Source organism: Hemiscyllium ocellatum, chromosome 6 (genome assembly GCF_020745735.1).
Source record: "Hemiscyllium ocellatum isolate sHemOce1 chromosome 6, sHemOce1.pat.X.cur, whole genome shotgun sequence".
Classification (NCBI taxonomy): Eukaryota; Metazoa; Chordata; class Chondrichthyes; order Orectolobiformes; family Hemiscylliidae; genus Hemiscyllium; species Hemiscyllium ocellatum.
The window spans coordinates 90,543,604-90,570,532 of record NC_083406.1 but is presented as its reverse complement, the minus strand read 5'-3'; the positions used below and the strand labels follow the sequence as shown (position 1 = coordinate 90,570,532).

The following is a 26,929-nucleotide window of genomic DNA, read 5'->3' as shown; positions in this document are numbered from 1 at the left end:
TATCCTTAAGACTACTGGGAAGCTGCCATTGTTCCCTGAGCCATCTTCCAATGAAGTGGCAGGTCTCTACCCAGAGCCTGCAAAGGCAGGAATCAGTCCTTAATACCACTTAAGTGACACTCCTGGCCTCCAGACACCAATCTGCTATCATATAAAAGAAGACATATAAATAAAATGCCATGTTGTTTGCTATCCTACCTCCTAAAACATCAAAACCTGGTAAAATTATGGATGCTTTTTCAAGTAGTTGCTGATCCAAAGGGATTAATCAAAATTTGAAGGAAGATCTTCCAGCAATGGAGAGTGGTAAAAACGAATGCTCTGAAATAATCAGCCAGATTAGTTTATGTGGCAGCAAATTGTTCACAGCACAATGTGCCTCTTTTTTTCACACGTGCTGCTCGTAGATTTCCATTTCTGAAAGCCCATCAATTGCATCTACTACTTCTTGTTTCATTTTCATAAATGGATTTATATACTGTGGGATGAATTTTCAAACAATTATCTCAACTGATATTAAAAGCATTACTTCTTTCTAATACATATTAAATGATAAATTAAAAGCTGTTGTATTTACCTAGGAAAAGATTCAATGTGGTGAATCTTTAGCTGTTTACTTACATATGTTCTAGTTTTGTCATGGGCTTAAACATTCGGCTTTCTATGTTTGCAATTTCTATTCCTTCAATACCACTGTTAAAGCAAAATGGGAAAACAACTTCAAATTATGTAGTAGCTAGATCCCAAATTTTAGAAAAGCAAAAAACCCAAAGAACTGATTTGTTTTTTACTCATGATATTCAAATCTTTTCTTAAATTAAAAAAATGCATAATAAATACAATTTTTTTTCAGAAATAGTCAAATCTCAGACACAAATATGGTATTTTTTTGCCTTCAAATTGAAGCAAAATAATTCCAAGCAGTTTTTTTCTTGTTTCATCTTACACACAATTTTGTTCATGTGGTGAAGTCAAGCCAAACTACATAAAATTATATAACCGAGCAGTATCATATAGGTTGTGTACAAGATTTTATTTTGTTCTGCAAAACATCAGTTCATATTCATCTAAATTGTGTATTAACTTACAGAGATTGAAGTTGGCTAAGGGCATCAAACTGATCAGGGTGAATAAACTTGAGGGGATTGTGAGATATATTCCTGAAAGAATTAATGGTAATTTTTGTTATCAAAATGAAAAATGTAAATTATAGTAAATACTAATACATAAATTATAATAATATTAATTAGTTTTACTTACAATTTTATCAATAATTTTACATTTTTGAAAAGGTGTTTGGGTAGTTCCTGAATCTTGTTTGATGATATTTCCCTGAGAAAAGTACAAAATGAATGATCATTGAAAGGACTACATTTATTTTAACTGAATTGTAAACCAGAAATTGGAACTGCTGTGTTGATGGGAAAGAACCTGTTTTATTTTTTGAACTTGAAGGAAGAGTAGAACTGAGTGATCTTTTAATGATTACCCAAGGGCTTGCAACTTTTAGGAGAAGCTGGATTGGATACTTTTTTGAGTGATGCTAGTGCCAGGTGCCTTTGGGAAAGAAAGAAACTAGCCAGAAGCACCTTTTGGATTTTCCACAACAATTTATCTCAGAACTGAGAAGAGAGAGAGCAGTTGGATTCTTAGACCTTCAAAAACCTGTAAGCAAGCCAAATCTCATACTCTCTCACACTCTTTTGCTCTCTTCCCTTGAGTGGAAGAAAGAACATTCAAACTCTCTACAAAGGAAGAAAACTTCTAACCCAAACCAAGGTCCAACTGGTCAATCACTCAATTAAAATTTCCTGCAATGATGTCATCACCACAAGCCAAAAGAAAAGTCACCTAATTTTGATTTTGTTCATTTTTGCCAACATTTTCCATCCACAGTATTTATGAGAAACACTCTGTCGCATCTGTCTTATCGTGCCCAGCCCATTTGTTAATGAACATGTGCATGTTTGGATTTAAATGAGGTATAGTAATTAATAATTTACTTTTGTGACATGTTAAAGAATAATTTTGTTATAATAAATAAGTCATTTATCTCAAGAGGGTTGGAATATAAAAGCACCGTTGTGCTACTGAGACTTTATAAAGCTCTGGATAGGCTCCATTTGGAGTACTGTGTCCAGTTTTGGTCCCCACACCTCAGGAAGGACATAGTGGCACTGGAGTGTGTCCAGCGGAGGTTCACACGGATGATCCCTGGAATGGTAGGTCTAACATACGAGGAACGGCTGAGGATCCTGGGATTGTATTCATTGGAGTTTAGAAGATTAAGGGGAAATCTAATAGAAACTTACAAAATAATATATGGCTTGGAAAGGGTGGATGCTAGGAAATTGTTTCCGTTAGGTGAGGAGACTAGAACCCGTGGATACAGCCTTAGAATTAGAGGGGGTAAATTCAGAACAGAAATGCAGAGACATTTCTTCAGCCAGAGAGTGGTGGGCCTGTGGAATTAATTGCCGCAGAGTGCAGTGGAGACCGGGATGCTAAATGTCTTCAAGGCAGAGATTGATAAATTCTTGATATCACAAGGAATTAATGGCTACGGGGAGAATACGGGTAAGTGGAGTTGAAATGCCCATCAGCCATGATTGAATGACGGAGTGGACTCGATGGGCTGAATGGCCTTACTCTTATGGTCTTATGCTCTTATGGTCTTAGTGTTTGATTTCTTATTCATTGATGAAACATGGTTTGAGTTTCATTTATCTTAGATAGTGGTCACAATCAAGAATTAAGAATCCTTGTGATTAAATAAGCCATATTTCATGTTTGTAATGACTTGTGGAATAGTGAGATTTGACTTCCAATGCGTTCTTCCAATCAGTGTCTTGATAAAATTTTATGGGCTGATTTGGAATCTTTGAATGCAGACATCGTAAGATTGGGCATGGAATAAGAAAAATTGATAAGGATTAGCTGGACAGATACCAGCTTTCTCATTCTGTAAAATAAGTTGGCGTTGGAAGCAGCTAAAATATCCTGCTGATAGAGGACATATCTCTAATTGATTCACAAGGATTACCAAAGCCAATGGCCATAGAATTGACAAAGAAGATAAAGTGGAATATCCTGCAAAAGCTATATTGGCAGGACTAATTTAAAATATTTGCACAGCATTTGGGATTAGTGAAAATTGAAGCGACACCAGGATCTGAATCTTGTTATTTTTGGATAAGTCTACATTGTGTTGAATTTTCTGAATGATTTCTTGCCTAGACGTCTAGCAAGCTTTCATCTCCATCTCATCAAAGTTGCCTCATTAATTGCCTACCATACTCTGAATGATATCTCTCGTGTCTGGTTTCTGCTCCAGTTTAGCATGTAACCTCCCAGAATAATTCACCACTCAGCAGTTGTCCACCAAAAGACCAACATCCCTTGTGCTTGTGCCATCTTTAAAAGGCCACTGTTATGGACCAGACCAAACCCCCTCAAAATATATTAAGAACATAGTCTATAACCTAAACTTTTCTTATTTTAAAGATAAGTATAAGGCGTTGTGTTCCAGATGCAATTTGATTGGTTAAACTAGGCTTGAAACAAAACAAAAACTATAATTTAAATACAGAAAATTAAAAATAAAAGAATTGGCTTAACTATAAGTCTATCAAAATAATATATATATTAGCTACTACCAATTAACTGTTCCAGTATGGTAACATCTCATAGACACAACCTTGGCAAAGGCAAATTCGGTAGAATAGAATGTCTCAAGTGCAATTCTAGCAGGAAGAGAACCCTAGCTTTTAGCTGTAACAGAGAGAAATAATAATGTTTACATCCAGCTTCAAGATCCCAGCAACTGCTACTGAAGGCTAAGACCCAATACAATCCTGGTTCTTGACCCCACTCATTCAGGCTGCTTCTATTGTTTCAACTTAAAAAAACAACTCAAGGCCTCACAAAATGTTTAATTTATTGGCTCTGGAGCAGACTACTGGTCACTTCTGTCTCAACTTCTCTTCATTCTTCAACCAGAATAAAGTACACCTTTTAAAGCCATATATCAACACATTGAATGCATGCTAAGAAATCTATTGAACCTAATCAAAGCAGCTGGAGTTCACCGGTCTCTTTAGTTTCTCAGCTGGATAATTTGACTGGATTCTGCATAAACTACGAAAAGTAAATACAGTAATCAAAACAGATTGGTACCCAGAGTTGGCACTACCTCATTCCTTCCTAAAACAAATTTATTGAAGGGTATAGACAAGTTCCATTGATATTATGAGCTAAAGATGTATTAGCTTTTGTTGCTCTAAATAGGTTTTGATCAACTGAATCATCTAATTTGAGTTTCAAAACACCCCAGCTACATTCCAAAGATTTGATTAAAGAGACGTTGAAGTGCAGGTTCATAGCTCCTTGAAAGTGATGTCGCAAGTAGATAGGATAGTGAAGATGACGTTTGATATGCTTTCCTTTATTGGTCAGAGTACTGAGCACTGGAGTTGGGAGGCGACTGTACAGGACATTGGTTAGGCCACTGTTGGAATATTGCGTGCAATTCTGTTCTCCTTCCTATCAGAAAGAAGTTATGAAACTTGAAAGGGTTCAGAAAAGATTTACAAGGATGTTGCCAGGATTGGAGGATTTGAGCTTTAGGGAGAGGTTGAATGGGCTGGGGCTGTTTTCCCTGGAGCGTCGAAGGATGAGGGACATGGACAGGATAAATAGACAAAGTCTATTTTCCCTGTGGTGGGGGAGTCCAGAACTAGAGGGCATAGGTTCAGAGTGAGAGGGGCAAGATATAAAAGAGACCTAAGTGGCAACTTTTTCACGCAGATGGTGGTACATGTATGGAATAAGTTGCCAGAGGAAGTGGTAGAGGCTAATACAATTGCAACATTTAAAAGACAACTGGATGGGTATATGAATAGGAAAGGTTTGGAGGGATATGGGCCAGATGCTGGCAGGTGGGACTAGATTGGGATGGGATATCTTGTCCACATAGACGAGTTGGAATGAAGGGTCTGTTTCTGTGCTGTACATCTCTATGACTCTATGTTGTAACTAGTGTGCCTAATTTTGTAGTTTATTTAAGCAATCTCTTGATCAATGCAACATCACCTGGGAGGAATATGTAGAATGGGCTGCCAGAGGAAGTGATGGAGGCTAGTGCAATTGTAAAATTTAAAAGGCATCTGGCTGGGTATACGAACAGGAACAGTTTGGAGGGGTATGGTCTGGGTGCTGACAAGTGGGACTAGATTGGGGTGGGATATCTGGTCAGCATGGACAAGTTGGACCAAAGGGTCTGTTTCCATCCTGTATTTCTCTATAACTCTATGACTTACTTAAGTCGTTGGTTAATTGACTTAGTAATACATCTTGCCAAAAGTGAATTCAAGAAAGTGAGGGTAATTTGGTCTTGAAATTAAGTCTTGAAAGGTGAGAATATTTTGATGGAGCATGTCAATTAAAACTCATAATATGGAAATTGTTCATAATGAAAGAATAATGTAACTGCAGATGTATTATCAAGAATGTAATGATAGGGGAATAGATTGAAAATTTGAGAAGAAAATATGATAAGAAATAGTACAAGTGCTGAATAAAGAAAAAGTGAGGGTGAATGAATTTTTTCTTGTGTGTTTTATTGTGTTTGGAAAAGCACTCCAGACAGACATAGAGAGAGAGAGAGAGAGAGAGAGAAAGAAAACAAGAAACTTAATTTCCCTATTAATTGCCTGTAGGAGGAGGTTGTCTTTTCCAGTAGCCCTGCAAATCAGAATATCATTGAAAAGAATCCCATAGATCCTGTATTGACAGTTTATTCAGACATTTGTGATGGTACAGTCCTACTTACTCATGGGGTCCCTGAGATTTCCTTATCTGTCCCTCAGCAGTCTTATGCTGAAGCGCTTTCCTGACCTACAAAAAGAGAAATTCCCCTGCCAGAAATAGTGCCTCCAGCACAATGAGGATGACCTTCATTGCATGATGATCCATATCCAGAGGCAAGATGTCCTAATCATGCACCTTTTAAAAAAAATCTTCTTATACTTGTGGTACATATATTGTGGTACAGGGTCGTGCTGGATGTCGGAGGAGCAGGAAAGATGACTCCACAATTATTTCCTCTGCATAGGTTCAGAACTTTAAAATGCTAGGATGCTTGAAAAGTGATCCAAGTTCAGCATGGAAAACAAAGTGATATTAAATCCTTTATTTTTCACAATGGTACCCAATTTTTTTTTAATGTGTGATGCTGTATCCACTAAATGCTGTTAATTAACAAAGGTAACAGTCTTGCAAGCATTCAAAATGTTTATGAACTAGATTTTACTTCAAAATCAAACAAGTATCTGAACTTTTTTAAGGTGAACATTTTGAGATGAAATGATAGACTTTGTAGCAATAGCAGTAACTGCATTAACTACACCTTGACCTATTTTCTCCTGATTGTGCTAAATTGGCCTATTTACAAACCATAAATCAGGTGACACTTAGGTCAGAGATGGAAATGAGAGAAAATAACATTTTTCATGTAATGCATGTAGTTTTGCCTTATAACTGTCAATTCAGCTATTCCTGATTATTTTGTCCTACCTTTATCTTATTACAGGGCTTTCCAAAGTGGGGATCAGGACCCCATGGCATTGCAAACTTTGAGGTGGAAATGGCCAAACTTACTTCCCTACTCTCACAGGCTCACAGGTGGTCTTCTCCTCCTCCATCCACCACTCCACCAGTGCTCACTGACAGGTCATAGCATGAATATGTTTAGGCAGCACTGCCTCATTACAAGGGAAATCACCTTACTGTTGGGGAAAAAAGTATTTTTATATCTTTGGTAAGTAAGAAGCATTCTGGCATTATCACTAAATGTAAAGGCTAGGTACATTTAATAATATATCAAATGTTTAGGAACTGTTCAAAAAGCAAAATTGCATAGGTGATATTAGGAAATATGCAAACTTACAGTTCTATCAAGTTGTGTAAAGGAACAAATGTCTTTTCAGAAACTGTAGTAATTTCATTCTGCTGAATGTATCTGTCAACAAAAAAAGGTCACAGCTATATTTTTACTAATTCAAATTGATATGTTTAACTTTAAACTCAATTGTTTCCTTCAGTTCTATTTCAAAAAGAAAGACTGGATCACTGCTGAAGTTCAAATTCTCCTGTTTAGGGAGGGCAGTCAGGCATTAGTGTGCCTTCAAACCCAAGTGGCAACTTTCAGGCCTCCGACCCTGCATTGGTAATGCAGTGTATCTGGCGATATATTTCCTCAGACAGGTGAACAGTATCAATTTTGTCATGCAGCTCACATTTATAGATTAATCCTGTCTTCGTAATGCATTGCTAGACTTGTCTGTCTTTTACCAGGATCTGATTTGAGTTTGCATCAAAATCACCTCATACCAGAGGAGCTCTTTCCCCCGTCAGCAGTAATATCTATCACGAAATAACTACTGCTCAAAAATACACAGGAATTTACCAGTAATTTTAGCTGGCTACAGAGGAAAGGGCGCAGATTGTGGATGACCAGACTTGGGGTCATGCTGAATGTCGGAGGGGCAGGAAGGGTGACTCCATAGAAACTTGCCTGGCAGCTGTTGGCTTGTAATAGAAAAAGAGAATCTGGAATACCTCAGCAGGTCTGGCAGTATCTGTGGAGAAAGAAACATGGCTCACAGAACACTGGAGTAGAAGAGTCATATTAGACTGGAAATGTTAATTCTGTTTCATTCTCCACAGATGCTGCCAGAGCTGCTAGGTTTCTCCAGCACTTTGTTTTTATTTCAGATTTCCAGCATCCATAGAATTTTGTTTTTATTAAAGTGCTAGTTTAAATCCAGTGTGCAATTATCCAGAGACTTAAAACAGTAGTGATCACAACTGAGGGCTCTTGTGGTGTTGAGGGCGAGCAATGGACATCCATTTGAGCTGACCCCTGTTCAGCTGGAATTTCGCATTGGTCTTGGGTCCTGAACTCTCCCTCGAGACCAGAATTTGAGTTATCTTGAGAAATTCTCGCTGTGTCCTTCAGGTTTCTGCAAAGGAGTTTCTGGATGGGCTGCTGCTACATGATATGTGTAAAATTCAATAGATTATATTCAAAGGCACCAATTTGTACTTTCGAAACATAATCCTCAAAACAGCAGATAGTTTTCCATCAAATCAACACTCTTTTGTTATAAAGGTAGAGTTTACGTGATTAAGTCAGTATAAAACTGAATTATGAATGGACAGAACTGCAGAACACAATGCCAGAAGCACTGGTTAAAAATCCCATCTATTATCAATGTAGTAAAGATAACTTAATTGTCCAATCAAAGGCTTTAATAGTAAACTTTCAAATATTTGTATTTCCCTGTTAAAGCAACAACAATGTGAATGAATGAACTTACTTATTGTGGATTTTTCCCACTGTTTTTTATCTTACAACAGATTTATCTGCATAAACATACTTACAGTACAATCAGTTTATCACATCCCAGGAAAGTTGAGTAATTTAAGGACTTGATACGATTACTGTCAAAGTCTCTAAAAAAGTTGGAAACAAAACAAATTTGAGCATAGCTAAAATAGGATTAATTGGATTGCAATAACTGTTTAGAAAATAAAGTCAATATGTGAAAGATCTGAAAACACAAGTTACATCAGAAAGAAAAATACTAACTTTCTAAATAAGTAGAAATTGTATTCACTCACAGCCAATACACATTTGGGATTTCAGCACATATTGTTTTCTTTGGCAGATTTTCCAGTAAATTATTAACCATCGATCTAAAGCAAAACAGATTTACTACAGTATTGCAGAAATATGATGTAGCAAAAGAACACAATTACAAACGAAGAAGGTAATTGTTTATTGGCTTGAAATAATTAATATTGATATTATTAAATTGTTAATATTAATTCTGCAACCTTCAATTTTCTACCTCCATATGCAAGGAGTCTACCCTGTTTTCATTAGCTGCTTGTAATGCTTGAAAAATGTCCGAACACAATTCTGGATCAGATGTCTCTGAAGCTCCCTTTGGGTAAGGAATATTTGTCTGTGAAATTGGCTCAAATCACATTCATTTTCTACTCATGAGTGGGACACACCAAGCCATAATTTCTGCCCCAAATCTTTCTAGTGTCTGAGAAACATAGAACATAGAACAGTACAGCACAATACAGGCTCTTTGGCCCTTAATGTTGTGCTCACCTTTTATCCTTCTCTAAGATCAATCTAACCTACATAACCTTCATTGTACTATCTTCCTTATGCTTCTCCAAGAGTCGCTTAAATGTCCCTAATATATCTGACTGTACTACCATTGCTGGAAGTGCATTCCATGCACCCACCACTCTCTGTGTAAAGAACCTACCTCTGACATCGCCCCTAAACCTTGCTCTAATCACCTTAAAATTATGACCCCTTGTGATAACCACTTCCACCATGGGAAAAGCTCTCTGGCCATCCACTCTATCTACGCCTCTCATCAGCTTGTACACCTCTATCAAGTCACCTTTCATCCTTCTTCACTCCAATGAGAAAAACCCTAGTTCCTTCAACCATTCTTCATAAGACATACCCTCCAGTTGCAGCATCCTGCTAAATCTTCTCTGCACCCTCTCTAAAGCTTCCACGTCCTTCCTATAAAGAGGTGACCAGAACGGAACACAATATTCTAAGTGTGATATAACCAGGGCTTGACAGAGCTGCAGCATAACCTCGCGGTTCTTAAACTCAATTCCGCACCCCCACCCCGCTAACAAAAGCCATATATCAACCTGATTAACTTGGGTAACACCTTTGAGGGATCTATGTACATGGACCCAAGATCCCTTTGTTCCTCCACACTGCCAAGTATCCTGCCTTTAATCCTGTATTCTGAATTCAAATTCAACCTTCCAAAGTGAATCACTTTACAGTTTTCCAGGTTGAACTCCATCTGCCACATTTCAGCCCAGTTCTGCATCTATCAATGTCCCATTGCAAACTACAACAGTCCTCCACACTATCTACCACTCCACCAATATTCGTGTTATTGGCAAACTTACTAACCCACCCTTCCACTTCCTCATTCAAGTTATTTATAAAATTCACAAAGAGCGGAGGTCCCAGAACTGAACCTTGCTGAAAACCACTGGTCACCAAGCTACCTGGCTGAATACTTTCCATCTGCCATTAACCTTTGTCTTCTAAGGGTCAGCCAATTCTGTATCCAGATTGCCAGATTTCCCTGTATCCTATACATCCTTACTTTCTGAATGAGCCTACCATGGGGAACCTTATCAAATGCCTTGCTAAAATCCATGAGCACCACATCCACTGGTCTATCTTCATCAATGTGTTTTGTCACATCCTCAAAGAATTCAATAAGGTTTGTGAACCTTGACCTGCCCTCACAAAGCCATGCTGACTATCTCTAATCAAGCTATGGTTTTCCAAGTAATGAAAAATCCTGTCTGTCAGAATTCTCTCTAATACTTTACCCACCACAGACATGAAACTGGCTAGTCTGTTAATCCCAGGTTTATCTCTATTACCATTCTTGAATTAGGGAATAACATTTTCCACCCTCCAATCATCTGGCACTACTCCAGTGGGCACAAAGATCATCACCAAAGGCATAGCAATCTCTTCTCTCCCTTCCTATAGAATCCCAGGGTATATCCTATCTGGCCCAGAGGACTTATCTATCTATGATTTCCAAAATTTTCAGCATATCCTCCTACTTAACATCAATCTGTTTCAGCATATCAGTCTGTTTCATGTTGTTCTCAGCAACACCAAGGTCCCTTCTCAGTAGTGAATACTGAAGCAAAGTATTCATTAAGGACCTTCCCTACATCCTCCAATTCTAGACACACGTTCCCTCCACTATTCCTGATTGGCCCCACCTCACTCTGGCCATCCTCTTGTTCCTCATACAAGTGTAGAACGCCTTGGGGTTTTTCTTAATCCTACTCATCATTACTTTTTCATGCTCCCTTCTAGCTCTCTTAAGTCCATTCTTCAGTTCCTTGTAGGCTATCTTGTTATCCTCTAGAGCCCTGTCAGATCCTTGCTCCTCAACTGTAAGTAAGCTCCCTTCTGCCTCTTGACAAGATGTCCCACATCCTTTGTCAACCAAGGTTCTTTCAACCTACCATTCCTTCCTTGCTTTAGTGGGACAAATCTACCCAGCACTATTAGCAAGTGCTTCCTAAACAACCTCCACATTTCTGTTGTGCATTTCCGTGAGAACATCTGCTCCCAATTTAAGTGCCCCAGTTCCAATAGCACTGTAATGCCCCCTCCCTTAATTAAATACTTTCCCATACTGTCTGCTCCTATCCCACTCCATGCTTATAATAAAGGTCAGGGTGTTGTGATCTGGCCTGGTTCGTTGCCAAGCATCAAATTCAATATGGCCTCCCCTCTAGTTGGCCTATCTACATATTGAGTCAGGAACCCTTCTTGGACATACCTGCTAAAAACTGCTCCATCCAAACTATTTGATCTAAGGTGGTTCCAATCAATATTGGGAAGATAAAGTCACCCATGACAACAGCCCTGTTACTTCTGCACCTTTCTAAAATCTGCTTCCCAATCTGCTCCTCCATGTCTCTATTGCTATTGAGGAGTCTGTTAAAAAAATCCAAATAAAGTGACTGTTTCTGATTTCCACCCATAATGACTCAGTAGACAAATCTTCCTGAACAATCTCCCTTCTACAGGTGTGATATTATCCCTGATTAGCAATGCCACTCCTCCGCCTCTTTTACACCCCCCCCCCCCCACCACCATTCCATTTGAAACAGCTAAACTCTGGAACATCCAACAACCATTCCTGCCCCTGTGATATCCAAGTCTCCATAATGGCCACAACATCATAGTTCCAAGTACTGATCCATGCTCTAAGTTCATCATCCTTAATGCTGATACTTCTTGCATTAAAATAGACACACTTCAATGCACCACACTGACAGCAGCTTTTCCCTATCAAGTGCCTTTCCCTCCTCACAGACTCTCTGCACGCTGTGTCTGACTGTTCACTACATACTCCATCATTTGATCCGTAGCTCCGGTTCCCATACCACTGCCAATCTAGTTTAAACTAGCAAACCTCTCAAAGGAGTTGGTACAAGTAAGAAAAGTACTTGAAAGAGCATGGATACATGATTAAATGTAAACAATTTAGAAAAGGTTTATCACAAATTTATCAACTATACATCAAGGATTGGCAAAATAATAAAATTGATTCTTTGTTTGAAAGTAAGACTATACTCGGGAAGGTATGTGGACATATCTGATCTGTAGCACTGCTGCTCTGTACCATCTACAGATTTATGTGAATATATCACATCCTGTCTTGTTTTGGATAGCAGTTTTAAGATTTCCACCTTTAAAAGTATATGCACACCACAACAGTTCTGAGACTGGAGATGTGATATTCACAAATGAAGCAAAGCCGTGAGAACAGGGATAGTATTGCAGACCAGGTTAGTTGATGGTCAAAGGACAAAAGGATAAAAGGATGTAAGAACAAGACAAATAAATGGAATTAAGGCTACTGCTCACATGGAGGATAAATACTACTTCAGATTCATGTTGTGATTTCAAGGTAATTTTATGCAGTTATATTGTGTTTTCTTCCAATAATGTGAAGGACTTGTATCTTCAGCTTAAATGTTATGCTACCCACATTAGTTTTATGACCAGGGCAAATTGTTAAGTTGTAAATTTTCCCACTGTCAGTTTTTCTACTTTTGAAGTTTGACATGTGAGGACTACACCTGCAGATTAATTTTGATGTTTTAAAAATCCTTTTTGGGCATTTTGTGGGTTGTAACAGGAATGAAATGGATAAGATGCAACAGGCACAAAACAAATTAGTTGTTGAATGTACAAATTTCAAATCACTGACTATAGGCCTCAAATGTGAATTTCTAAGGTAGGTTTGATTGGAGGAAAATGGTATTGCTGAATCTCAGATGATACTGTCCTCCCTGCTCATGGTTGCAAAAGTGAGCAGAGGAGAGAAAACTGGATCAATTGTTTGATGGCATGTTTGAATATTTATTTGGTAGGTATAGTATTATGTACACTATTTCAAGGCAAGGTGAAATATTCCAAAAGAATAAGCAAGATGACTCATCAGTAGCAGTGAGCTCAATGAATTTTTGTGTGAGCAATATATTTTCTATAATGCATTCTGCATCATATCCTATATGTGAACATAAATCAGCCTTATTTAGAACAATGGCATCAGTAAATTAGTTGTAAACATTTGAATACCTTTAAGACCACTAAAATATAAGCGGCAGTAAATTGACATCATAAAGAGAACCCGCTGAATATTTACAAAATTGTAAGTGAAAGAAATGAACTTACAAAATCAACAAAGACTTCAGTCCAATAAAAAATGATGGTGATATTTTTGATATAAAGTTGTCATCAAGAAATCTGAAAGAATAATTACAGTATTTCAAGTAAGACACACAAAATACGCAAGACTTAGATTGAAAGATTTTGCTTTTGAGACTATAACTTCAAGTTTTCCCTCTCTGAAGGTGAGAAGTGGCAGTGAAAAGGGGACATAATGAGATGAGTTGGTCCTGACTGAAACTCGCTCCCTTCTCATCACTCTCTTCACATCATTTAAGTGCTGAATGAGCAGATTCATTGGGACTCTTTTTATTCACAAGTCATTAAAGTTCTTAACTGGTCGATTCAAGGCCCCTTAAGTTCCTCGATCTGCCACTTTTCCAAACACTGGCCTCTCAAGCAATGGTGAAATGTTACCCAAATGAGAAAACCAGGATGAACTATCTTCTGGTTGAAGGGGTGGTAGCCAAACCCCAGTCCTTCTCTCTGAGCCCTGACTCCCATCTCCCTACCCCATTACAAGAAGATACAAATAATTCTTTTTCGCACTGCTGGATCCTCCAAGGTGTAGTCCTCAATCAGCAGAACTTATGACCAAAAATCTTCCTACCTCTGATTGGCCAGCAGCTGCTAGTGACCCAAATGCAGTGTCAAGGGCTGTGATAAGGCTGTCACGCTGCCTGTCACCTCTTAATGGAGCTGACTGATGGATTATCAGGTGGTTTATCTTGGGACAAGCGCTTTTATCACCATCTAACATTTTCGCTCCCATACTTTGAAAACATATTGGAAAATCAGATCCGAATTGCATGGGCAGGGGTGTTAGGGGCCCATCAATTAATCAACTTTCAGACACCATTAAAGATTATGGAAGAGATAGAATCTATGAAGATCTGCTCTTCCAAAGTGACATTGTCTTTTTCATACTTCTCCAATCACATGTTCTCTCTCCCCACTCTTGCTGCTCCTCAAGATATAAACTATGACTACAGGAGCAGCAAGAGCAAGAGTGAATCGGTTGTCATGTTAATAAGAACAATTTAATAATTAATTGCTTGGGATTGATTAACACACTGGGTTAATTTATTGGGAACAGTAAAACATGTTATAATTTATGAAGTAGGCATTACAGCAACTGCCTGATTTCTATGTGTTCAGTTTGCAAACTCAAAGCAGACTAATAACCAGGCAGAGCTACAACATCGTATATATACAGCACATGGAGTCCTTAAAGGTGGATTATTTTAAAGGCAGGGTACACAAACAACATCTGTCTCCTTTCCAAAAGAAAGTTTAGCTATTTACAAGTGTAAATAATTTTTGTGTATTTTTAATTGAATTCTGAAATGAGAAAAGAACTGTCTTAAAAGCCAAGGATTGGTGTAGGATTGCTACATGTTTCAATGCCGTGACATCCTCAGCACTCCAGCTCTTTGACACCACCCCCCTCACCTCCATCCAAGCCCCAAACATTTCTTCCAGTTGAAACAAACGTTCACCTGCCTCTCTTCCACCTGCCTCTGTGGTCTTCTCTACATCGGGAAAACTGAACGTAAACTTAGGAATGGTTCACCAAGCATCTCAAGTCCTGAAGAAAGGTCATACCTAAAATGTCGATTTGTCCACCTCCGGATGCTGCCTGGCTGGTTGTGTTCTTTTAGCCTCCTGCCTGTTTACATGCTGTTGAAAGCCAGTAACCTGACATTCATTGTATGCAGCATTTGTACAGCTGCCTGTTCAAGCAGTAATTGAAGTTCTTTTTGCAAATCAGTTGGAGTCAAGGAGTTGTATACAAATGCTGCTCTGGTTGGAAACAAGTAGTAGTATGTATGTGCATGCAAGGGGTATTTATAAGGGGATTTTATTTAGTGGGGTGCAATACTGACAGTTCCTAATTATTTACCTGTAGTTCAAGTAGACTTTTGTAATAAATAGTTATGTTTTGTAAAGTAGAGAAACCTACTCATGGTTTCTTAAACCTGGAGTTTAGAAGACAGATAATTTGGCAACTCTGCATATTTTTGTAAAAATATTTTGTGATGACTCTGGGATACTATTTTATTTCTACTGTGCTACTCCAGTGAATGATGACACAAGGAGCCTCCACTCTGGATGTAATTTGCTGATATATCCTGATGTCATGGTGGTGATTATCCATTGCTCCTGTTTATATTTGGAAGCTTGTAGATGATGCAACAGGGCTGGAAACTAGTTGGAAAACTAGAACACAACTGATGTGTCCTCAGTTCTGTCTCACCACAACATTTGCCCGACCCCAGGGAAAAGACTTTGCTTATTTACCCTACCCATGCCCTCATAATTTTGGAAACCTCTTTAAGGTCACCCTTCAGCCTCCGACGCTCCAGGGAAGACAGCCCCAGCCTGTTCAGCCTCTCCCTATAGCTCAAATCCTCCAATCCTGGCAACATCCTTGTAAATCTTTTCTGAACCCATTCATGTTTCACAATATCTTTCCGACTTGAAGGAGACCAGAATTGCACGCAATATTCCAACAGTGGCCTAACCAATGTCCTGTACAGCCGCAACATGACCTCCCAACTCCTGTACTCAATACTCTGACCAATAAAGGAAAGCACACCAAACACCTTCTTCACTATCCCATCTACCTGTGACTCCACTTTCAAGGAGCTATGAACCTGCACTCCAAGGCCTCTTTGTTCAGCAACATTCCCTAGTACCTTACCATTACGTGTATACGTCCTGCCAAAATTTGCTTTCCCAAAATGCAGCACCTTGCATTTCTCTGAATTAAACTCTATCTGCCACTTCTCAGTCCATTGGCCCATCTGATCAAGATCCCATTGTAATCTGTGGTAACCTTCTTCGCTGTTTTGGTGTAATCTGCAAACTTACTAACTGTGCCTTTTATGCTCGCACCCACATCATTTATGTAAATGACAAAAAGTAAAAGTAGTGGACTCTGCACTGATCCTTATGGCACTCCACTGGTCACAGGCCTCCAGTATGAAAAACAACCCTCTACCACCACCCTCTGGCCTCTACCTTTGAGCCAGTTCTGTATCCAAATGGCTAGTTCTCCCTGTATTCCATGAGATCTAACCTTGCTAACTAGTCTCCCAAGGGGAACCCTGTCGAACACCTTACTGAAGTCCATATTGATCACATCACCACTCTGCCCTCATCAATCTTTTTTGTTACTTCCTCAATAAACTCAAATAAGTTTGTGAGACATGATTTCCCACGCACAAAACCATGTTGACTATCTCTAATCAGTCCTTGCTTTTCCAAATACATGTACATCCTGTCCCTCAGGATTCCCTCAAACAACTTGCCCACCACCAAGGTCAGGTTTACTGATCTACAGTTCCCTGGCTTGTCCTTACCACCCTTCTTAAACAGTGGCACCATGTTAGCTTTTCTTAATCAATTTTAATGGACCACTAATTTCATGACCATAATCTAGTTCAAATGGACTAAACCAAGCAGATTCATTAAGAATCTGAGAGCAAATAGTTAAAAATCTAATCCTCTGTCCCAATTCTTTGTGTATTCATGACAGAATGCTGTAATCGTTGTTTTAGGTCTCTGATAGTATGCTTCCATAGCTCCCTTTGTTGCTGATTGATTTCAGTTGACTTCAACTGTTTTATACTTTGACAGCCAAGCATCTCCTCGAAAACTTTAGTCATAAATTCAAAACCTTGATTAGTCGGTATCTTGATACGCCATAGCAACTAAAATGCTGCATAAACTTTTCCACTATTACCTGAACTGTAATTATTCATAAAGGAACAGCTTATAGGAACCAGGTAGTTATATCCACAATCACAAGGACATAACAGATGTCAGTAGTTATAACACACAATCTAGTTATACATGAGCAAATAGCTCATCAAAAACTGGTATGGGTATCAAAGGTGCTGATTTGATTACATATTAAGGGTCTCCTACTGCCTGACTTGCATAGTATGTTTTAAAGAATTACAGTATGCCTTTATAAAGTCACGGCCATATAAAACACCTGTTATCGATTCCTGCATTTTTGTATTCCTGTATGGCTTAGCATACGGACTTCATGTGTTACTCACATTATCGCCTTACGATATCTGGGTAATATTACTATTTGATGAACAACCATGCATTCTTATTTGCTGGTTTGTGAGGATGACTCCACTTCCTCTTCAAAACTCCATTTTTAATATCATCACAAACTAGAGCTCCTTCAGCCTCATCTTCAACGTGGGCCAGCTGCTAACTTTCTTAACTTTATATCTGCTTCCTGACTTCAATTAACAAGACATGCTAAATATTCCCTTTTGAACTGTTCTTGTTCCTAAATAAAATTTCAGCAGCCCTAACACTATTTGCGATATCACTGCAACCTTTAGTGATGAACTTGATTTAGCCATTGCACTAGTCACTACACAAAGTGAAATCACCCAGAACCTGTTTGTAATACTATTCCATCTCTGTAACCACAACTACAACTTTAGTGATTATAGGCTAGCTATGACTTTCACTGCTACAAAATCATTCCCCAGGAATACATCAAGTTTGTCCATAGCTAGTTTCTTAACTAATGCAATGACTGCTAATTCAGACAAACCACACTTCAGTTGAAATTTGTACAATGGAACTGGGATACACTCTCCTGCTGACTCATTTACTAACATTCTGGTTTTTACTCAATTCTCTGAAGGGAGAATTAAATCCCTTTCCAGCAAGAGAGTTTGAGTAGCCTCTGTCTCTTTGCACAGCTATGGGCTTGCATGCTTCCTTTTAAAAAAAGGGGTTCTGCATTCTGCATTCACAGCAATGTTTACCTCTGGTCTCTTAGTTGTAGTTAAAGTTACAATCTGCTCTAAGACATTTTCCTTTTGAATTTCTTTTTCAGACTCATTATTATGAACTCCAATAGGTTCCTCTCAACTTCCAGCATTCTGAACAAATGTGTTCCACCCTGTTGCAATGGATACATCTGGGCTGGTGATTTTCACCTCTACCTTCACTACCTACTCTTCAAAGCTGTGAAGGAAACTTTGGGACATCTTCAGCAATCAATCTCTTACCCTGGCTACTTGTGTTCCTCTCATTCTCCCATTTCCTATCTCTCCTTAATGTATGAGAGCGACAGAAAAAATATTTAGCAAATGGTTTAACTCATAATCACCAGCCATTATTCTGCCTGTCTATCAATTGCAAGTGTTCAGTCCTCAGCTTGGGTTAGTATTGGTCAGGTCAGCTGAAGGTTCTGAGGGAGTATGAAGGCAGTGTAGAGATCAGGCTGGATTAGTGGTCTGGGGTGTTATGGGCTGGGTGAAAGCAAGTGGGGAAGAAAATGTTGTAGGCAGTTCCGAGAGTGCAGAGCTTGAGCTTTTGTGGCAGATGGGTACAGTACTAGAGGTAGACTGAGTGTGAGGTAGCAGAGAGATTAATGTGGCACTTACACTTGTGTGAGAGAAATGGATTTGAATTCATGGGACATTAACACCAGTACTGGAGAAGAAGGCATCTGTTCTCATGAACCATGCAGGGACCAGAGTCCTAGCTAATCATATAACTAGGGCTGTAGGCAGAGTTTTACACTAATTGTGGGGGAGGGGGGTTCAGTTACAAAAGTTTCAGGGGAAATTAGAAAACCCGAATTAAAGGAGGAGGTAAGAATGCAGAACTCAGGAGAGATTATTAAATTCTCCAGCACAGACACAAATCAGACAGAGTGTTTGGAAAGTGTTAGCAATTGAACTTCAAGCACACTGGATAAACAAATGACATTGAGAAGAGGGCCAGTTAATACAGGACTGAAGGTGTTATATCTGAATGCATGCAGTTCAAGGAATAAGGTAAATGAGCTTACAGTGCAGATTGAAATTGGCAGGTATGATGTGATGGGCATCATGGAGACGTGGCTGCAGGGGGATCAGAATTTGGAGCTGAATACTTAAGGATAAATATCCTATCGAAAAGATAGGCAGGTAGACAGAGGGGATGGGTTGCCTTATTAGCAAGAAATGAAATTAAATCGATAGTAAGAAACGAAGTAGGACCAGAATCTGTGTGGGTAGAATTGAGGAACGGCAAAGATAAACAAACCATAGTGGGGATTATGTACTGGCCTCCAAACAGTAGTCAGGAGCTAGAAATAGACGATACCAAGAGATAGAAAGATGTGTAGGAAAGACAAAGTTATAGTGATCACGGGGTATTTTGATATGCAGGTGAACTGGGAAAATCAGGTTGGTAGTAGATTGGAAGAAAAGGAATTTGTGGAGTGTCTGAGATGGCTTTTTACGGCAGCTTGTGATGGAGTCCACTAGGGAACAGGCAATACTGGATTTAGTGTCGTGCAATGAGGCAGACTTGATAAGGGAGCTTAAGGTGAAGGAACCCTTAGGAGACAGTAATCATAATATATTGTAATTTACTCAGCAATTTGAGTGGGAGAAGATAAAATCAGCTGAATAAAGGCAACTATAGAGGCGTGAGGGTGGAGGTGGATAGAATTGACTGGAAGAGAAGCTTAGCAGGAAAGACAGTGGAACAGCGATGGCAGGAATTTCTGGGACTAATTCAGGAGACACAACAGATATTCATCCTGAGGAAAAGGAAGCATGGCACATGGAGGATGAGGCAACTATGGTTGACTAGGGAATTCAGGGATATAATAAAAGCAAAAGAGAAAGCATATAATGTGGCAAAGGGCAGTGGGAAACCAGAGGAATGGGAAGCTTACAAAGACCAACAGAGGGCAACAAAGAAAACAAGGAGGGAGAAGACTAAATATATTGGTAAGCTAGCCAGTAATATAAAGAAAGACTGTCAGAGTTTCTTTAGGTATATAAAAGGCAAAAGATAGGCAAAAATGGACATTGGGCTACTGGAAAATGGTACTGGAGAGATAGTAGTGGGGAACAAAGAAATGGCTGAGGAACTGAATAATTACTTCACAGTGGAAGGGACGAATAATATCCCAAAAAACTCAAGGGATTAAGGGGCAGACCTGAGTATGGTGGCCAAGGAGGAGGTGCTAGAAAAACTGAATGGCCTGAAGTTGGATAATTCACCTGGACCATATGGACTACACCCCAGAGTTCTAAGGGAGATAGCTGAAGAGATAGTGGAGGTGTTAGTGGTAATCTTTCAAGAATTCTAGAGTCAGGGAGAGTCCCAGAGGATTAGAAAATTACCAACGTGACACCCCTTGTTTAAAAAGGCAGTATAGCCAAAGATAGAGAATTACAGACCGATTAGCCTAATTGTGGGTAAGTTACTGGAATTCATTGTGAAGAATGAGATTTCTGAATACTTGGACATGTATGGTAAAATAGGGCAAAATCAGTATGGTTTCATCAAGGTGTGGACATGCCTGATAAATCTGCTAGAATTCTTTGAGGAAGTAATGAGCAGGTTAGACCAATGAGAGCCAATGGATGTTATCTACCTGGATTTCCAGAAGGCCTTTGACAAAGTCCCGTACAAGAGGCTACTAAGTAAGTTAAGGGTCCATGCCTAGAGGCAAGGTGCTAGCATGAACCTAGCTGTCTGGCAGAAAGCAGAGAGTAGGGATAAAAGGCTCTTTCTTCAGGATGGCACCCCGTGACAAATGGTGTTCTGCAAAGCTCAGTGTTGGAACCACAACTTTTCACTTTATACATTAACAATCTAGATGAAGGAACTGAGGGCATTCTGGTTAGGTTTGCAGACAATACAACAATAGGTAGAAGGACAGGTAGCACTGGGGAGGTGGGGAGGCGGTAGAAGGACTTGGACAGGTTAGGAGAGTGGGCAAAGAAGTGGCAGATGGGAAAGTGTGAAGTCATGCACTTTGGTAGGAAGAATAGAGGCACACACTATTTTCAAAGTGGGGAGAAAATTCAGAAGTTTGAAGTGCAAAGTAACTTGTGAGTTCTAGTCCAGGATTCTTTCAAGGTAAGCTTGCAGGTTGAGTCAGTAGTTAGGAAGGCAAATGCAATGATGGCATTTATTTTGAGAGGACTTGAATATAAAAGCAGGGATATACTTCTGTGGCTCTCCAAGGCTCTGGTCAGACCACATTTGGAGTATTGTGCATAGCTTTGGACCCCATATCTCAGGAAGTGTGCACTGGCCCTGGAGCATGTTCAGAGGAGGTTCACATTAATGGTCCCAAGAATAAAATGCTTAACATATCAGGAATGTTTGAAGATTCTGGGTCCATACTCGTTGGAGTTTAAAAGAATGAGAGGTGGATCTAATTGAAACTTACAGAATACTGAATGGCCTGGACAAAGTGGATGTTGGGAAAATGTTTCCATTGGTAGGGAAGACTAAGACCCAAGGGCACAGCCTTAGAGAAAAGGGAAGACCTATTTGAACTTAGATAAAGAGAATCTTCTTCAGCCAGAGAGTGGTGAATCTATGGAATTCATTGCCACAGAACACTGTGGAGGCCAGGTCATTGAGTGTATATAAAACTGAAAGGGGATAAAAGGTTATGGGGAGAAAGGGGGAGAACGGAGTCGAGAAACTTACCAGTCATAATTGAATGGTGGACTAGACCTGATGGGCTGAATGGCCTAATTTCTGCTCCTATGTTTTATGGTCTTATAGGTCCAAGACACTTTGATTTACAGTGGTTCACAACCTTTGACATTAAGATACTTCTGTCTGCTCCTGGGGCAGGATGGATGGAGGTTGTGAATTTGATCCTAAAAATATAGAACACTCATCTGCCTTTCCTAAGCCTGTACCAAAAACCCTGTGGACCATCCAATTAGCTAGTGTCAGGGGCCAAGGTACTACAACATATTCCATAAACCGCCTCTGCACAGGTGCAGCCTTATGTTATTGCTATACTAAACTTTTAGTACTTCATGCCAAATATGTGAGAAAATTGCGTACTAAGATTGGAGCCAGCTATAGTATACAGTGCTGGTCCTTATCAAGCCACATTTCTTTCAGCATTTGATAACACACCCCTCACCCATACCGTAATTTACAGTAGGTTGATGTGCACATCCAAATTACTGAATCTCCATAACAAGAATATAATTCTGTGAAATTATCCCCATAATGACAAACTTGTTCACAAAAATGATCAGTCTCATTCCTAACTTCACTAATTAATTGCAATGAGGAATTATACTTACAATTTATTTGGTGTTACAGATTGCAGGAGATGGAAGCAGAAAATTACATCTAAATTTAAACGCTAAAGGTACCTAATGAATCAATTAATTACTCTTAACACTTGTATGTTAAAAATCTAACTCAAATGAAAAATTCTCTTCACTAGCACAAGAACCTTTCAAAATTAAATCAAATTGTCTATGTGGCCAAAACTTCAATTTAAAATGTAATACTTACTCTAACAAACACATAATTAGCAAATAGTCAAAAAATGTGGTGAATTAAAGCATTCTTCAAAAGTTATTTATAATAGACTGGAAATGATCAAGCAATACACTGTAAAATTATTGATGCTGCACTATAGCAGCAGAACAGCACTCTGGGACAGATAGACACTTACAAAATTTCCAGTTTATGAAGGTCTTGAAATATTCTTGGCTTCAGAACTGTGATTCTATTATGACTGATGTACCTAGAAAACAAAAGATAATTGCACTGAAATAACCTTGCAAACAAGACCATTACAATTATTTATAGTAGATCTATAAATATTTAAAAAATAGAGATAATATAAAGAAAATGGGAAAGATAACAAACCATCCTGATTACACTGTTTATTTTCATTGTAGAATTGGATAATTTTTGGAATGATGTCATTAATTGACCAACTAATAAAATACTTCCATTAAATTTACTGAGGATGCAAAGCAACTATTATAAAAGTACACTTTGTCCCAATAAATTGATTATCAATAAATAGGATAACACATTGGCTAATATTTTTGAGGTAAACAACAAAATAGCTGGATGAAAATTTTCTACAATATATTTTAGGAATAAAAAGGCCTGGTTTTGGGACAACAGTAAACTTACTGCCACATAAACGTGAGTGATAACATAGGATGCTCAAGTTCAGTTTTGCTGTGAACGTCTAATTAAATATTGTTGAAATATAGGTCTTCTTAGGAATCACCCTTTGCCATGACCCTAACAATCATTAAGTACTATTAAATCTATTTCAAATCAGTGTTCCGACCCTTCCAAATATATTAAGACTCTTTTTATTTAAATGGCTGATTTCTTCTTCTCTGACCAATTTATATGCTGCGATTTGGAAGAGATAGAAAAATCCAGTTTAAACTTCAATTTCTCTCTAAACTCTGCTTAAAGGTGACACTTTCACTTTTGTTCAGTATTGTCAGGTTTCAGAAGTAAATTATTTTTTAGACAAGACAATGCTTGTGGTTTCATAGATCACTATTTTCTCACTTAAGTTGGAGAGTGAAGTTTTTCCAGAAGGGAGACCGCAATGTAAGTCATTTGTAAGCTTTGTGCTAACTACTTATCACCATTCAGCACACAATCCACATGAAGCAGGCTGCTGACTGGCTGCATATTTGGAAGGGGTGGGGCAGATGCATGCACATTTAGGATCATTTTAACTTTGCTTGCCCTTCTTAAAGGGTAGATGCACACTGGCTGCAGCAGGCAGTGGAATAGAAAATGAAGGAAGTGTGGCAATAGAGAAGCATGTTTGATACAGGGTTGCTGATTTCATGCTGGAGGTCTAAGACCAGGAGGTGAAAAGGAGAATAGTCTTTCTGCAAAAAGCATATACTGCTAAAGAAACAGGAGCAGGTAACCACACAGGCCAATTCAAGAGCCCAGCAAATCTGACTGTAGTGTTGGTAGAACATTAATGTGCTGAAAATGTGTTGCTGGAAAAGTGCAGCAGGTCAGGCAGCATCCAAGGAACAGGAGATTCGACGTTTCGGGCATAAGCCCTTCTTCAGGAATGAGGAAAGTGTGTCCAGCAGGTTAAGATAAAAGGTAGGGATGAAGGACTTGGGGGAGGGGCGATGGAGATGTGATAGGGGGAAGGAGGTCAAGGTGAGGGTGATAGGCCGGAGTGGGGTGGGGGCGGAGAGGTCAGGAAGAAGATTGCAGGTTAGGAAGGCTGTGCTAAGTTCGAGGGATTTGACTGAGACAAGGTGGGGGGAGGGGAAATGAGGAAACTGGAGAAATCTGAGTTCATCCCTTGTGGTTGGAGGGTTCCTAGGTGGAAGATGAGGTGCTCTTCCTCCAACTGTCATGTTGTTATGGTCTGGCGATGGAGAAGTCCAAGGACCTGCATGTCCTTGGTGGAGTGGGAGGGGGAGTTAAAGTGTTGAGCCACAGGGTGGTTGGGTTGGTTGGTCTGGGTGTCCCAGAGGTGTTTTCTGAAATGTTCTGCAAGTAGGCGGCCTGTCTCCCCAATATAGAAGAGGCCACATCGGGTGCAGCGGATGCAATAGATGATGTATGTGAAGGTGCAGGTGAATTTGTGGCGGATATGGAAAGATCCCTTGGGGCCTAGGAGAGAAGTAAGGGAGGAGGTGTGGGCGCAAGTTTTGCATTCCTTGCGGTTGCAAGGAAAGGTGCCGGGAGTGGAGGTTGGGTTGGTGGGGGGTGTGGACCTGACGAGGGAGTCACGGAGGGAGTGATCTTTTCGGAACGCTGATAGGGGAGGGGAGGGAAATATATCCCTGGTGGTGGGGTCCGTTTGGAGGTGGCGGAAATGACGGTGGATGACACGCTGTATATGGAGGTTGGTGGGGTGGTAGGTGAGAACCAGTGGGGTTCTGTCCTGGTGGCGGTTGGAGGGGCAGGGCTCAAGGGCGGAGGAGCGGGAAGTGGAGGAGATGCGGTGGAGAGCATCGTTGATCACGTCTGGGGGGAAATTGCGGTCTTTGAAGAAGGAGGCCATCTGGGCTGTGCGGTGTTGGAACTGGTCCTCCTGGGAGCAGATGCGGCGGAGACGAAGGAATTGGGAATATGGGATAGCGTTTTTACAGGGGGCAGGGTGGGAGGAGGTGTAGTGTAGGTAGCTGTGGGAGTCAGTTGGCTTATAGTAGATGTCCGTGTTGATTCGGTTGCCCGAGATAGAAATGGAGAGGTCTAGGAAGGGGAGGGAGGAGTCTGAGACGGTCCAGGTGAATTTGAGGTTGGAGTGGAAGGTGTTGGTAAAGTGCATGAACTGTTCAACCTCCTCGTGGAGCACGAGGCAGCGCCAATACAGTCATCGATGTAGCGGAGGAAAAGGTGGGGGTGGTGCTAGTGTAGTTGTGGAAGATGGACTGTTCCACGTATTCTACGAAGAGGCAGGCACAGCTGGGGCCCATGTGGGTGCCCATGGCAACTGCTTTGGTTTGGAGGAAGTGGGAGGATTGGAAAGAGAAGTTCTTCAGGGTGAGGACCAGTTCAGTCAGTCGAAGGAAGGTGTCAGTGGAAGGGTACTGGTTCGTACGGCGGGAAAGGAAGAAGCGGAGGGCTTTGAGTCCTTCGTGATGGGGGATGGAGGTGTACAGGGACTGGATGTCCATGGTGAAGATAAGGCATTGGGGACCGGGGAAGCGAAAATCATGGAGGAGGTGGAGGGCATGGGTGGTGTCCCGAACGTAGGTGGGGAGTTCTTGGACTAAGGGGGACAGGACAGTGTCGAGGTATGCGGAGATGAGTTCGGTGGGGCAGGAGCAGGCTGAGACAATGGGTCAGATGGGGCAGTCAGGTTTGTGGATTTTGGGCAGGAGGTAGAAACGGGCGGTGCGGGGTTGTGGGACTATGAAGTTGGAGGGGGTGGATGGGAGATCCCTTGAGGTGATGAGGTTATGGATGGTCTGGGAGATGATGGTTTGGTGGTGGGAGGTGGGGTCATGGTCAAGGGGGCAGTAGGAGGAGGTGTCAGCAAGCTGGCGTTTAGCCTCAGCGGTGTAAAGGTCGGTGCGCCAAACTACTACCGCGCCTCCCTTGTCTGCCGGTTTGATGGTGAGGTTGGGGTTGGAGCGGAGGGAGTGGAGGGCTGCACGTTCCGAGGGTGAGAGGTTGGAGTGGGTGAGAGGGGTGGACAGGTTGAGGCGGTTAATGTCGCAGCGGCAGTTGGCTATAAAGAGATGGAGGGTGGGTAAGAGGCCAGCACGGGGCGTCCAGGTGGATGGGGTGCGTTGGAGGCGGGAGTAGGGGTCATCAGAGGGTGGGTGAGAATCTTGGTTGAAGAAGTAGTCACGGAGGTGAAGACGGCGGAAGAATTGTTCAATGTCTCACCGCGTGTTGAACTCGTTAATCCAAGAGCGTAGGGGATGAAGGTAAGGCCTCTGCTGAGGACTGATCTTTCATCCTCAGAGAGGGGGAGGTCAGGAGGGATGGTGAAAACACGGCAGGACTGGGAGCTAGGACCTGCTGTGGGGCTGGAGCAGGGAGTGGGGCAGGGTTAGGCGCGGGGGCGGGGACGGAGATCGGCGTGGGGGCGGAGTTAGGAGTGGAAACGGAAATTGGCATGGGGGTGGGGTTAGGAGTGGTGACAGTGTTCGACGTGGGGGCGGAGTTCGGCGAGGGGACGGGGTTACGCATGGTGACGGAAATCGGCGTGGGGGCGGAGACACATGAGGCGTTGTGGTCGTGCAGGTTAGCGATGTCACTGGGGGCGGAAGTGGCTGTGGCGACGAAAGAAACCCTGTTATTCCCGAT

The 26,929-nt window shown here is 40.7% G+C and overlaps 1 protein-coding gene across 1 annotated transcript in view; it reads right to left on the bottom strand.

Moving 5' to 3' along the window:
- Positions 1-26,929, bottom strand: part of rxfp2b (relaxin family peptide receptor 2b) — a 144,292-nt gene that overhangs the window by 47,576 nt on the left and 69,787 nt on the right. Inside the window, exons 7-14 of the mRNA XM_060826776.1 lie at positions 22,827-22,898; positions 13,343-13,414; positions 8,683-8,757; positions 8,443-8,514; positions 6,947-7,018; positions 1,261-1,332; positions 1,089-1,160; positions 622-693 (exon numbers count right to left, since the gene is read on the bottom strand). Coding sequence (XP_060682759.1) covers positions 622-693; positions 1,089-1,160; positions 1,261-1,332; positions 6,947-7,018; positions 8,443-8,514; positions 8,683-8,757; positions 13,343-13,414; positions 22,827-22,898 — 579 coding nt within the window. The remainder of the gene's footprint in view (positions 1-621; positions 694-1,088; positions 1,161-1,260; positions 1,333-6,946; positions 7,019-8,442; positions 8,515-8,682; positions 8,758-13,342; positions 13,415-22,826; positions 22,899-26,929) is intronic.